Here is a 15,481-nt window from a genome sequence, read left to right as displayed (position 1 = left end):
GTGGACGATACAAGACAAATCAGGGAAAAGGGGAAAGAGTACAAGGGAAAAATCAGAAGTCCTACACGTACTACATAACCCTACAGTGGAGGAATCATGGCCAGGGTGTAAGAATGTAATCCTAAACTGATATTTATATCTATCCCTACTAGCATCTACTGTGGCTGTGTAATCCCTAACATCAAGAGGTAAAATAAGCCACAACGTAATGTGTGCATGTTTTTATTTAGGTACTTCCTAATTAAAATATGTAAGCCATTTTTCTGCACATCAGCAAATGTAAAATCTCCACATCATCTTTTATAATCTACATAAACTTTTTTTTCACCTCAAAGAATTTACAAAATAAGATTTTAAGAAGCTAGGTAAATTATATATATCCTTTTGTTAAATATCCACACTCTACAACATTTTAAAATTGGTACAGACACACAATAAGAGATCCTTTCTTTACAATCCAACTATTTACATAACATTTTCCACTCCAGGTGAAACGTTTCATAGTCACTGCAAAATTTTGCAAACAGCTTTTCAAAAAGCATTTAGCAGCACATTAAATTAGATAAAATGAATTCTGCAGTGGTTAAAAAATAAAAGTGAGATGAAAAGTAAAGTCATATGGAAAATAACTTAGACTAATTTGTGTGAATAAAAATACTGCTTAACAGAACGTATGAAAAGCACCAAGGAAATGTATAACGGTTTAAAACAGCAGTTGAACATAATTCTAATCCTGAGGACAAGAAGATATAAGCTGCACGACTTTGGTCAACAATATACAGATTATCAATAACATATATCTACTGGAATTTATGTTCAGCAAAGTTAGAGCAGTACATTTGATTAGGACTACAGCATCTGTTACATTCACAATTTTCTCAGCCCTTTTTCGAAATTACTAATGTGAGGGCAACAGAGGAAGCCTGTAAAGCATCTTTTCAAACAAGTTCAAGCTGTTAAGTAGCTCCATGGTAGTAGACGTAATACTTCACCGGAGTAATACTGAATGCTACGTCGACCGCCATGGAATTACTGGCAAACATACTGACACCTTTTCACAACGTTACCAGGCTCTTGTATCCCTGCATAACTGAATACATATGAATTAGTCAAAGAAACAACACAAACAAATCATTGTTTAGGATCCAAGCAATGATATCAAGAAAACTGGTTCTTCACAGGACAAATGCTGAATTTCCTTGAACAAAAAAAAAATGTTATATGCACAGATATCCTGCCACTATACGTACTTTTGCAGCTCAAGTAAAGCATATTATGAAGAGCCTGTTTTGAAAACACACAAAGCATATATTTTTGTTAAAGGTAATCGTTGTATAGAATAATTGAGATGCTTTTCCAGTTTATTCTAGTTGTTACCGTTCACCTAATAACTGCACAGCCAAGTACAAACAAGTAAACAAGATATTTTATCACAGTATTTCATTAAGAGAGTCCATTTTAATTCAACTTTAATTACTGGCAATATCCCCATTTGTGTCTGCAGCGTCTGAGATATGTCCATCTAACAAACCACGTGCTCGCCAAATCCTCACAGTTCGATCACTACAAAAACAAAAAAAGACACAAAATAAGGGAAATCTTGAGGCAAACACACAACATTAGAACACTTCCCACAGTTAAAGATAGGAACTGCCATACTAGGTCAGGCCAAAAGCCCATCAAGCACTATATCCTGTTTCTAACAATGACCAATCCAAATCAGAAGCACTTGGAAGAGTCCTAGAGTATATAGATTCCATGCTACCCCTGTTAACTTTTTTTGTTAACAGGGATAGTACTAGATCCCGCCCTCCCCAACTCCTGGCAGAGCGTGCCTCATAGCTTACCCCATCAGCAAACCCTGAGGGTCCCTAATGCTCTGATTAGCCCAATCCTGCCCTCCCCTTGTTACAGACTCTCTTCATGTGATACACCTAAAGAAAAGATCCCAAACTTTACTGAAGTTTACAAGCCAATCTCTTCAAACAGCAGTCAGTTTACTAAGGGTATATACATCCCACAATCACAGATTAAAAAAAAAAAATGTTCATTGAAGGTACTGCAGTTTGTCTCCAAGCTCAAGCAATTTCCATATATGTGGACGTAGCACAACTTGCTGGTAAGCTAACTGATCCTTCTGTCTCTATCTGTGTGTATACTGTGCAACAGAAGAACCTAGGGATCAATGGGATCTCAATTTCACACAAGTTGGTGAAATAGCAAATTCCTGCCAAAATGTTCAAATTATCCAGCAACTACAACATATATGCAGAAATGACATCTCCTGCTTATACACTCCCACCCCCAGCAATCAACAGGCATTGTGTGTGTGGTGGGGAGGGAGCTCTGAAGGAGCAATAAGGAGAGGTACTAGACTCACAGCGGGGGAAGGGTCTGACAGTGGAAAAGGGAAATCTGCTGGACTCACCGGGGGTGGGGGGGGGAGGCTGAGGGAGAAAAAGGGAGAGGTGCTGCACCCGTGGTAGGCGGGGATAGATACGGGAGGAAGAGAGAAGTGCTGTACCTACGGGAAGAGGAGGGGAGGGGGGAGAGGTGTTGGATTTGCTGGGGGAAGGCGACAGGAAATATGCTGGACCATTGGGGGAGGGGAGATGAACTAGACTGTGGAGGATGGAAGGAAAAGACATGCTGGACCCACAGGAATTTGACTTCTATTTTGACTTCTTGGGGTTCCCAGTTCAATTTTTCTCTTCATATTTCTATTTCTAATTTGTGATCCCTTATATATTTGGTGAGTGTCTGTGTTTTGCACGTAACCAAGGTGTGGTATTCTGTATGTATGTATGTATGTAGTTTCTGTATAGAACTTTGTAACAGTCCCATCTGTTCTGTTTTACCAGTAGAAGGTGTATTGCTATTCTCGTGCTCTGTGTAATATTTGTAGTGCTGCCTATTCTTAAGTAGGGTGAATATTGTTTGAATCATAAGAATTAGTGCTACTATTGTATGGTAGGTTTGCTACATGTATTTTGAGTTAGAATTTTTTCAGGTATTATATTTCACAATGTATGATAGTGGAGAGGTTTATGACATGAGAAGCAAAAAAAAAAAATTTTTTTGGCTTAGTAACTTCCATTGAGAAAATGTACTAGTTATGATCTGCATCTGTTGTTGGGGGAAAGGGCATGTTTATATTTAATTCATAACTACCACCAAAGCTCCGTGAGAGTCATATATGCAGTGTGTCATGTATAGCAATGTCCGTCAGGTGTGTCCTGACTGAAAAAAGTACCTGCTCTAAAAGTAAGGTACCACTTTGCTGCAATACCATCACTGTGAAGAGTTGGGGAAGCTGAACTGATACAGCAAAGATCAGCATAAGTTGCTCGTTGTCTAGCAATCTTTGGCACAGTATTCAGAAAAGAGAAACTTTACAGAAAACACACCAAGCAAGCAAGAAATGCTAAACAAGCTATACATCTACGTATTAAAAAAAATTGATATTGTTGGCCAACCACTGATACAATTTGCGTTGCAGCTACACATCCAGAGTAAGGAATATACAGCACATTTCTCATACGTACTCTGCTGCCGTAAAGATTTGGCTGGAGTTGGTGCAGATGGCATTTATAGGGCTATCATGCCCCTTCAGGTCTCCTAATGGCAAGAAAGAATCCACATTCCAGAGTTTTAATATGCCTCCTCGGCAACCACTTAGCAGCACAGGAAAACTAGGAATTATTCCAAGGGCACACACCCAATCTTTATGTGCATTAGGAACTTGCTGAAAAAGACCATATGTTTTAGTATGAAAAGGATGAACAAACAGATACCATTGTGCAACATCATATGATCACATGTCCATACTTTGCTGAGCCTTTTCTGGCAGTATCATATCTAAAGAAGAATTCAAGGCAAAGAGGTCAGTAGGCAAAACATGTTAAATGTGGCCATCTCTGGGAAAAGGCGACTAAAGTCACCAGAAACAAAAAAAAATGTGGTTTTAATGAATTCTGTTACAGCAAACATTTTGTAACACAACAGTCTAAACCCCATCCTTTTATGTGAAAAAGTAAAAAAAAAGAATTTGAAACGTAACTTTTTCAGACTGCCTAAGGACCCATGACATGGAAAAAAAAGTCAGTCATTCCCAACATTTTGGATCTGCTACTTTAGTCATCTTTTCCCAGAGACAGTCACAAATAAGGTAAAATTATGTATCATACCTGATAATTTTCTTTCCATTAATCATAGCTGATCAATCCATAGACTGGTGGGTTGTGTCCATCTACCAGCAGGTGGAGATAGAGAGCAATCCTTTTGCCTCCCTATATGTGGTCATGTGCTGCCGGAAACTCCTCAGTATGTCGATATCCAAGCTCCATCCGCAGGACTCATAACTTAGAGAATTACACCCACAAAGGGACACTCTGCCCAGCTCACCACCGCCGAAATGGGGGAGGGGAATTAACCCAGCTCATCCCCACACAAGTGGGGGAGGGGAATCCGTCCAGCTCATCCCCGCAGAGCGGGGGAGGGACACCACCCCGCCGATGCGGGGGGATCTGGCTTATCCTGCAACCGCGGGAGGAGCTGACTGACCCTAGCACCGCCGAAGCGGGAGGGGTACAAAGCTGCCCTACAGCCGCACGAAGTGGGAGGGAGTGCCGGCAGAATTTATGTCTCAATCCAGCCCCGTAAAACGGAGGGGAGAGGAATGCAGCAGCTCACTGTAACACAAACTCGTCTCAACTCTTGAAGAATCCAATTGAAAAAACTTGAACACGAAGTCCTCTGAACAGGAACTGAAGACTAAACTTGAATCTGAAATGCAACCAGAATATAAACAGTACAGATATCTGGGAGGGGCTATGGATTGATCAGCTATGATTAATGGAAAGAAAATTATCAGGTATGATACATAATTTTACCTTCCATATCATCATGCTGATCAATCCATAGACTGGTGGGATGTACCGAAGCAGTACTCACCCAGGGCGGGACATTGAAATCCCTGACCGCAACACTGAAGCTCCAAACCGGGCCTCCGCCCGAGCAGCCACAGTCAAGCGGTAATGCCTGGAGAAGGTATGGGCCGATGCCCAAGTTGCCGCCTTGCAAATCTCTTCCAAGGAGACGGACCCGGCCTCTGCCATCGAGGCCGCCTGAGCTCTAGTGGAGTGAGCCTTCAGCTGGATAGGCGGCACCTTCCCCGCGGCCACATAAGCCGCTGCAATGGCTTCCTTAACCCATCTTGCCACTGTAGGCTTAGCAGCCTGCAGACCCTTACGAGGACCTGCAAACAGGACAAACAGATGATCCGATTTCCGGAAATCATTGGTCACTTCCAAGTATCTGATGATGACTCGTCTCACATCCAGATATTTGAGAGCAGAGTATTCCTCTGGGTAGTCCTCCCTACGAAAGGAAGGGAGACAGAGCTGCTGATTCACATGGAAGCGAGAAACAATCTTGGGCAGGAAGGAAGGCACTGTGCGAATAGTCACTCCTGCCTCAGTGAACTGCAGAAAAGGCTCTCGACATGAGAGTGCCTGGAGCTCGGAAACTCTTCTGGCTGAAGTGATAGACACCAAAAAGACTGCTTTCAACGTCAGGTCTTTCAGAGATGCCCTCGACAAGGGTTCAAAAGGCGGCTTCTGCAAGGCTCTTAGCACCAGGTTGAGATTCCACGCAGGCACCACTGAGTGCAGAGGAGGGCGCAGGTGATTAACCCCCTTGAGAAAACGCACCACATCTGGCTGCGAAGCCAGGGAAGCACCCTTCAGGCGGCCCCTGAAGCAAGCCAGAGCCGCTACCTGGACTTTAAGGGAACTGAGCGACAGGCCTTTCTCCAGACCTTCTTGCAGGAACGCCAGCACTGAAGAAATTGGAGCAGTGAAGAGAGAAAGAGAGCCTGCTTCACATCACGCTGCAAAGGTACGCCAAACCCTGGCGTAAGCAGTAGAAGTAGAGCGCTTCCTCGCTCTCAGCATAGTGGCGATGACCTTGTCTGAGAAGCCCTTCTTCCTCAGACGCTGCCGCTCAATAGCCAGGCCGTAAGACCAAAGGAGGAGGGATCCTCCATCACCACGGGACCCTGATGCAACAGGCCCTGCTCCACTGGCAGCCGCAGAGGGTCGTCCACTGAGAGCCTGATCAAGTCCGCATACCAGGGACGTCTGGGCCAGTCCGGACCCACCAGGATTATCCGGCCCGGATGCTTTGCCACCCGGTCTAGTACCCTGCCCAACATGGGCCAGGGCGGGAACACATAGAGAAGCTCTTGTGTCGGCCACTGTTGGAGAAGAGCATCTACTCCCAGAGATCGAGGGTCCCGTCCTCTGCTGAAAAAGTTCGGCACTTGGCAATTGGCCGATGACGCCATCAGATCTAGGCTCGGCTGGCCCCAGCGCTTCGTGATGTCCAAGAACGCCTGAGCCGACAACTGCCACTCTCCGGGATCCAAGGTATGGCGACTGAGAAAGTCCGCCTTGACATTCATGACTCCGGCAATGTGGGCAGCCGACAGCTGTTCCAGGTTCGCTTCCGCCCACTGGTATAGATTCATGGCCTCCTTGGCTAGAGGGGCGCTCTTGGTACCTCCCTGGCGGTTGACATAGGCCACAGCCGTGGCATTGTCCGACAGGACCCGTACTGGCTTCAACGCCAGTACCGGGAGGAACTCCAAAAGCGCCAACCGAATGGCTCTGAGTTCCAGGAGGTTGATAGACCACTTTGCCTCTGCAGGAGACCAGAGCCCCTGCGCTGTCCTTCCCAAGCAGTGGGCTCCCCAGCCCGTCAAAGAGGCGTCCGTCGTGACGACAATCCACTCCGGGGTCACAAGAGGCATCCCTGCAGACAACTTGTCTGTCTTCAGCCACCAGCTCAGCGCCTTGCGCACTGCTGGGTCCAAGGGAAGGCGCACAGCATAATCCTCCGACACCGGAGTCCAGCGCTGCAGCAGAGAGTGTTGTAGTGATCTCATATGAGCCCTGGCCCAGGGTACTACTTCCATCGTGGCCGTCATAGAGCCCAACAGCTGCACATAGTCCCAAGCCCGAAGCGGAGAGGCTACTAGGAACTGGTCCACCTGAGCCTGAAGTTTGACAATCCGATTGTCCGGCAGGAACACTCTGCCCACTTGGGTGTCGAATCGAACTCCCAGATACTCCAGGGACTGAGTCGGGCGCAGCTGGCTTTTCTCCCAGTTGATGATCCACCCCAGGGAGCTCAAAAGAGCAATCACCCGGTCCACAGCTTTGCCGCACTCTGCATAAGAGGGGGCTCGGATCAACCAGTCGTTCAGATAAGGATGGACTTGTACTCCTTCCTTTCGCAGGAAGGCCGCGATGACCACCATTACTTTGGAGAAGGTCCGCGGAGCAGTAGCCAACCCGAACGGGAGGGCTCTGAACTGGAAGTGTCGGCCCAGGACTGCAAAACGCAGAAAGCGTTGATGAGGAGGCCAGATGGGAATATGCAAGTACGCTTCCTTGATGTCCAAGAATGCCAAGAACTCCCCTGCCTTCACTGCCGCTATAACAGAGCGGAAAGTCTCCATGCGAAAGTGCCAAACTTTCAAGGCCCGATTGACCCCTTTGAGGTCGAGGATAGGCCGTACAGAACCTCCTTTCTTTGGTACCACAAAGTAAATGGAGTAACGTCCCTTGCCAAGCTGATTTTCTGGCACCGGAACGACCGCACCCAGGCGGATCAGATTGTCCAAGGTCTGCTGCACTGCCACAGCTTTGACCGGAGACTTGCAGGGAGAGAGTACAAACCCGTCTCTTAAGGGTCGGCAGAACTCTAGCTTGTAGCCGTCTCTGATGACTTCCAGCACCCAAGCGTCTGAAGTTACCCTGGTCCACTCGCCCAGAAACGAGGACAGGCGTCCTCCAATCTGCACTGGGCCATGGACCAGGACCCCGTCATTGGGTACGAGACCCTGGGGGAGGACCGGAGGGCGCACCTCCGGGACGGCGGTCTCTGCGAAAGGAATGCTGCTTGGGGGAGAAATTCCTCTTGAAGGAAGAGGGGGCAGAAGAGCCCGACTTGCCCGGGCGGTACCGACGGGCTTCCTGAAACCGTCCTCTGGAGATACCGGGGCGAGCACTGGCCCGAGCCCTGACCTCTGGTAACCTCTTGCCCTTAGACGTGCCGAGATCGGTCACAATTTTGTCCAGCTCGACCCCAAAGAGCAGCTTGCCTTTAAAAGGCAACTTAGCCAGGCGGGACTTAGAGGCGTGGTCAGCAGACCAATGTTTCAGCCAAAGCCACCGCCACGCAGAGACTGTCTGAGCCATCCCTTTAGCCGAGGCTCTCAAGACATCATACAGTAAGTCTGCCAAATAAGCCAAGCCCGATTCCAGGGCCGGCCAATCAGCCCTCAAGGAAGGATCCGAGGGGAAAGCCCGCTGCACAATCGTCAGGCACGCCCTGGCCACATAGGAGCCGCAAACTGAGGCCTGCAAACTTTAGGCAGCCGCCTCGAAGGACGACCTTAAGGCCGCCCCCAATCTTCTGTCTTGGGCGTCCTTTAGGGCCGTGCCACCTTCCACAGCAACGCCGTTTTCTTAGTCACCGCAGTGATTAAAGAATCCATGATAGGCCAAAGAAAGGCCTCCCGTTCACTTTCAGGCAAAGGATAGAGGCGGGACATAGCCCTAGCCACTTTGAGGCTCGCTTCCGGGACATCCCATTGAGCCGAAATTAAGGTGTGCATGGCATCATGCACGTGGAAGGTTCTAGGTGGGCGCTTCGTCCCCAGCATAATGGCGGAGCCAACAGGGGCTGAGGGAGAGACGTCCTCTGGAGAGGAAATCTTCAAAATGCTCATGGCCTGCACTAACAGGTTGGGCAAATCCTCTGAGCGAAAGATCCGCGCTGCAGAGGGGTCATCCGCTCCATCCGAGCGGGAATCCGTCTCCTCCAAGGAATCCCCGAAGGACCGTTGGGAGAACTCAGATACGCTGCCCTCATCTACATCAGAGAAAACAGAGTCCTCTAAGGCCTGGGAATCCACCCGAGGGCGTTTACTTCCGGGGGCCTCAACCCCTTTATCGGACAAGGGAGAAGGGGCAGCGTTTTGCATAAGGAAGGCCTGATGCAGCAGCAAAATAAACTCGGGGGAAAAACCCCCCAGACTGTGCACTTCAGCAGCCTGGGCCACAGCCCTAGACCACCCTCAACCGGCGCTCGCAAGAGCGGGGGAGAAACATGCTGCGCATCCAAGATGGAGTCCGGCGCGACACTCTGCGAAGGAGCAGCGCGGGAAGAACGGCGCTTAACTTTAGCCGCTTTTTTGCCGTCGCCCAAATCAAGGGCGGCCATGGCATTAACGTCTCCCAGCTCAAGGGCGGCCCAAGAAGAAGCCGTCCGAGCAGAGTGGCCGGCCAAGATGGCGGAGGCGAGCAGCGGGGGATGGGCGTTTATGGCGGGAAAAACCGCCGCACCGGAGGAAGACCCGGGACACTGACCGGCCTCCGAACTGACACCCAACAAGGGCGAATCAGACTTTAAGACCCCCGCATCCCCGCTAGAAGCGCACACGCGGTCCGGGGAGCGATTCTTCGCGCCCTCGCCCTCCGACGCCATAGGCCACGTGGAGATCGATCGGGGAACCCCCTGCCCACTATAAAAAGGTAAAAATTACCTGCTTCTCGCTCCGAGCTGTAACGACCTGGTCTCCCAGTGAGTAGCTGCAATAAACGTTTAAATAAACGTCGAAATAAACGACTTTAAGGATGTCCAAAATTTTTTTTTTTTTTTAACGGAGCCAGCGGGAGGGGGGAGAAAAGGAGGGACCTGGCGCCACCAGGTTTGCACTTGCTCAAGAAAAGCCCTCAACCCCAGGTACTCAACAAAACCTAAAAATTAGGCTTGGAGACCTAGCCAGAGCTGCTGCTGTGTGTGACCACCACCTGCTGAGATAGAGAACATACTGAGGAGTTTCCGGCAGCACATGACCACATATAGGGAGGCAAAAGGATTGCTCTCTATCTCCACCTGCTGGTAGATGGACACAACCCACCAGTCTATGGATTGATCAGCATGATGATATGGAATAAAATATTATGTAAATTGCAGTGGTCTAGTCACTGGGGAGGAGGTCTGCCCTCCCCCACTTTGGGCTCTGGTCCCCTTCGAATTTACGGCACCAGATGCATGCAGCCAAAGCAGTATGAGGCTTTTAGGCTAGTGAAATAAAATCTTTCTGGTGGATAAGCTGTTTCCTCAGCGAACCACTTGATAACATCCTAGTTGTGGGGAGTGGACTGAAGTGGCATCAGTAAGAATCTGAAGAGTGGAATAATTATCTTTTACAAGATACAAGCATATCCTCTGAGACCTGAAGTCTACAACCATAAGAGTCTATATATTCCAACATGTATCATAGTTTGTGCAGTCTATTTTCTATATTACCCTCCACATTCCATGGAGCGAACAAAGTCCTTTTGATTTGCCAGAGGGAGAAACTCTGAACCTCAGGAACTTCTGTGATATGGAATGCACATATTCAGTCTCAATGAAATGCAATACAAGAGTTAAGAACAGTATTCTGAAAGAATTTTCTACAGAAAAGGTCTAGTCTTTAAATCATGCCCCTTGTATTTTTCAGCGTGGATTGAACTACAACAGATTGGTAGCAACTGGGTCTTGTTGAATCCTAGCATTTCTTGGAGATGATACAGTGATGTGAAAAAGTTGTCCCCCCCCCCCCCCCCCACTGAATGGTTTCTGAACTTTAAACAAAATGCAATATTAGACAAAGGGAACCTAAGTACATACATTTTTAAATTATTACTCCATTTATTTAAAGAACAAAATGATGAAACACCCATATCATCAATATGAAAAAAGAAACTGCCCAACTGATCAAATTTAATTGATGATTCAGGTAACTGAACACATCAGGCTTGATTGCAACCAGCCCCGTTGAATCTAAAATTCACTATATATTGCACATTACCACAAGAGTGAAGTAGTCACCACAAAGTTTTTACACACCATGATCAAAAGAAATTCCAGAAGAGATGAGAAAAAAAATGTTGTTGAACTATATCAGTTTGGAAAGGGTTACAAAACCATTTCAAAAGCTCTGGGGCGCCACCTAACCATGATGAGAGCCATTACCTCCAAATGGAGAAGACTTGGAATAGTGGTGAATAGTGATGGTAGTCTGATGGTGTGGAGATGCTTTGCTGCCTCTGGACCTGAAAAACTTGGAATTATTGAAAGAACTGTACCAGAAAAATTCTTAACGAGAAGGTCTGGTCTGTTCATTAAGTGAAGCTGAAGTGTAATTGGGTTATGCAGCAAGACAGTGATCAGAACACAAAAGCAAGTCTACATCTGAATGGCTGAGGAGAAACAAAATTAAAGCTTTGTTCTGGCCTAGTCAATGGCCTGACTTGAACCTGGTAGAGATGCTGTGGCAGGACCTGAAATGAGCAGTTCATGCACGAAAACCTACAAATGGGTCTAAATTGAAGCAGTTCTACAAAGAAGAGTGGGCTAAGATTTCTCAACAGAGCTTTAAAAGACTGATATCAAATTATAGGAAGCATTTGATTGCAATTGTTGCTGCTAAAGGTAATGCAACCAGTTATTAAGTTTAGGGGGAAGTTACTTGTACGCATGGCTGATGTGGGGTGTTGGATAACTTTGTTCCTTAAATAAATGAAGTAATAATTTAAAAACCATGTTATGTGTTTACTCTGGTTCCCTTTGTCTAGTAATACATTTTTGTTCAAAGATCTTAAGACATTCAGTATGACATATATGTAATAATATGGGAAATGGGAGGGAGGACTTTTTCACATTACTGTTTGTATGTAATGAGTTACTAAAAGTTAGCGTCTATGTTATACAATTGACCCGCTAATAATTGGGTATGGGTCTCGGGGACCAGTTCAATTAGAAACATAATTGATTCCTAAGTCCTAACTTGACTGAGATGCCAAGAAAGAGTCTTGCAGATCATCCTGTTCAGCGTCTGCCCAGAGGTTATATATGTCAACACTGGGGACACAATAGGAGAGAAGACAGCCTTCTGGGCAAACAATGAAAGTATCAATAGTCTTGGCATGGACCCTGAAACACCACTGCAACTTGGCCAATAGAAAGGAGGCTGAGCTCACCTTCTGATAAAACTGTTTTGAAGGAGATAGGAATGCCACAACTACTTTCAAGCTCTTGGCCTCAACACTAAGGGTGGGAAAAACAGGAAATAACATTTTCATGCTGATGCCTTTGCATAAGGCTCCACTCCATATTTCTACATAGGCAAGCTTGATACAGAACTCTTCTGCTACACTGAGTGAGAAAAATGGAAGGAGTCATCCAACTCCTTGGTGACCAATGACCACTAGTACACAGCAAGGAACCCCGGCCTTTTTATGTCAATACCTTCAGTGCTGATGATGCTGTAAATAGAATCTGAGGTAATTTCAAGGTTGTCCAGCAGTTTCAATCTTAGTGTGATGGCCCTAGGCAACATCTTACTGCAGATTCCACAACTACTGGCAAGTACCAAATAGAATTCCTATAATGAACTATCCTAGACATCTTACATTTGCATGACAGGCACCAACTGAAGCCACTGGCTTGCTTGTCTGATATTTTGAGAAAAACAGATGCTACAAAATCTAACACACTTTTTACAGTAGAAAAAGGCGGCCAAAAAGCTGGTAAAGCCTCACAGGGATTAAAATAAAATCTCTGTGGCAACAGCAATGAAACTGAAAAGAAAGAAAAGTTTAAGTCTACGAGCTAACCTAAAATCCTAAGAGGGATGGGGGATGGCTGGGGAGACCCACACTGGGGACAAAATTTTTTTTTGCTGGAAATAGCACAGAACTGCAAAGAACTACTGGTCTGGATTTTTCTAAAAAGCTAGAAAGATATGCATCCAATCACTGTGTAGATGAAAACCAGCTGAGGGGGCTTTTCTGTGTTCAGCACACAAATGAGTGACATCATCAGATTGTGCTGATCATCCTGTGTATCAGAGACATTTTCTCTAACCAGCAAATTGGATTTCAGTAGGGTTTATTTAACACAGTTTCTACCTTATCTTACTAAATCAGGTACGATGTCTCAAACCTAAGATTTCTACACTACAGTAAACAGTGTTAACAGACTGCATCTAAGCACTGGTGTTTAGCATTAATACTTTTTCAGCCATTTCATAGGACCGTCACAATACCTGGAGAAGATCTTTGCGAGTAAGATCCCATTTCTTTATTCCATTGTCTCTAGATCCACTGAAAAGGTTGTCCCCCATGATTGTAAGTGCCTCAATGCCATCATAATGAGGAGGGACAAAGCAATGTGTAGGGCTTACAGCTCCAATAGCTCCTTCTGTTACATCAAACATCTGAAAGAATATATCACCACATATAAATTGTATCATAATGAAAAGCCAATGAGAACTGCAATCAGAAACTGTATATTTTATTAAATCAACACAGAGTTTTAACTGGCAGTCATATCTGGTTAAACCAAATTCAGGGGAGAAAAAAGAAATGTCATCTTTAGCAATGCAGAAAATGCCAATATGGAAGTTCAACTGGACATTTATTCTTGCCAAAACTATAGTAATTCAGTGTAGATTTAATGGTGTAAATTAAGAAGGAATACCAAATCATAGAGAAGATCCCAAAATTCTCATCCAGAATCAAGTCTAATCATTGACTCTTCCATATCAGTTTGGCAATAAAGCACATCGGAAATAATGCTTCTAAACCTGGAAAGGAAGGCTATTATTTTACCACTTGTTCTTTACTGAAGCAATTTCTGCCTGCCCCTTTTGGGCTTCCAGTATAATCAGAATCAGATCTGCCACGAGGAGCTTTCATATGAAACCTCAGGAATTTTGTCCTCCTAGTCTATATTTTCTTTCTACTTATTTTAAATCAACCATTGCAGCGACAGTCCTCAGCCAAAACCCTTTAATTATGGATTCTAAATCCATGGGGATCAGACCTAAAAAACAGAAGAACCAGCCTTCACAGGTCTCCAAAGGCACAACATTCACAGCAAAGATGATGAACAAAGCAAACAAGAGCTCTCTGGTGTTAAAAGCGTCTTTATTATGGGTCAGACAAGACTCAGAGCGCTTGTTTGCTTTCTTTCGTCACCTTCGCTGTGAGTGTTGTGCCTTTAAATCCATGGGCCAGGGATGCTGCCTCTGTTGCACCCCACCTCCAGCCAACTTGGGAAGAGAAAGACCTCACCCAGGTTCCTCCACATGGCAGTGTAAAGAAATTGAACCCAGGTTCCTCCACATGGCAGTGTAAAGCACGATAAACACCCGATAAAAGCTAAGTATTATCCGGTGTGAATTTATATGGACTAAGTGAATTTGTTGAACCATTTGATAAGAACAGTCGAGTTTATAGGGTTTATAGAGTTTACAGAGGTTTTCCGGCCGATGATGAGGAAGTCCAGCCCCCGTAAGCTTTGATGTATGCTGGGGGCTTCTCGAGGCCTTTCCTCTGACAAACAATCTGACCTATTTGAGTGATTAAACCCTGAGTCAGATATTTGGATGCCTACTACTTAAGAGATTTGATCCCGAGTCAGACATTGTGATGCCTGGTATTTGATATCTCCCTATTTTCTAGATAGTAGCCATAAGAAGGGAGATCACCTCTTTAATATATTTATAGTTTTGCACCTATCAAAAAGTGTAAAGCACCACCACTGTGCTGGTTATCATATCATTTAGAAGCGTCTTTCCTTGCAGTTATCTCATAGCAGCCTTGCAGCCTAAGAGAAAATAAGTCCTTTGAACCCCCCGAGGACAGATACTATTATTATTAGCATTTGTATAGCGCTACCAGACACACGCAGCGCTGAACACCTGACACAGAGAGACAGTCCCTGACTGCATATGAATATAAACAGGGGACAATATTGACAGGAAAGAAAAGAAAGATAAAAAATCCATGATTTCTAATCTTTGAAAAATACGTTATTAGAAAAGATCATCCTAAGATGATTAACATATTTGTTTTCAATTCATAATTTTCATTTATCAAGACCTAACAAGTGCAACCACCAAGAAGAGTTTCAAAAACAAGCTCACGTTCCTAGCCCAGCTTCTTTCTGTTTGGCTCCTAAATTAAAAGTTTGATAATACAAGAACTACATTAAAAAAAAATAAGAATAAATGTTTATTTTGAAAGAAGCAGATACAAAACATCAACACCAAGTGAAGAAAATCGGACAAAGAACAAGCACCCAATGAAATGCACAACAGTAAAATTTCACCCCCCCCCCCCCCCCCCCCATCTCCCCTGGTATTACCAAGGATATAGCCAAGGACTGTCCAGGCTACTTTCCAGGTGTCCATGGACTCTTCGGGATACCTGGGGATGTGGCCCACCCCCTAAAAAAATGCCCCCATTGAACTACATTTTTTATGCTTTTAATATTACAGTACATAAATTGATAATTCTCTTTGAAACTTTTTGAATTGAAACTTTCTGTAGTTCTTTATTAAACCCTTCCTTCT

At 45.3% G+C, this 15,481-nt stretch overlaps 1 protein-coding gene across 7 annotated transcripts in view; it reads right to left on the bottom strand.

Moving 5' to 3' along the window:
* Positions 1-206: 206 nt before the first annotated feature.
* KIF21A (kinesin family member 21A) overlaps positions 207-15,481 on the bottom strand; it is a 205,984-nt gene continuing 190,709 nt past the window's right edge. For all 7 annotated transcript variants that reach the window (XM_030217189.1, XM_030217182.1, XM_030217184.1 and 4 more), the window contains 3 exons: positions 13,169-13,339; positions 3,546-3,745; positions 207-1,563 (listed from right to left, as the gene is read on the bottom strand). In XM_030217189.1, coding sequence (XP_030073049.1) covers positions 1,470-1,563; positions 3,546-3,745; positions 13,169-13,339 — 465 coding nt within the window. In that variant the 3' untranslated portion in view covers positions 207-1,469. The remainder of the gene's footprint in view (positions 1,564-3,545; positions 3,746-13,168; positions 13,340-15,481) is intronic.

The sequence above is a fragment of the Microcaecilia unicolor genome, chromosome 10, assembly GCF_901765095.1.
Source record: "Microcaecilia unicolor chromosome 10, aMicUni1.1, whole genome shotgun sequence".
NCBI lineage: Eukaryota > Metazoa > Chordata > Amphibia > Gymnophiona > Siphonopidae > Microcaecilia > Microcaecilia unicolor.
This window is presented reverse-complemented; position numbering and strand designations above follow the sequence as displayed.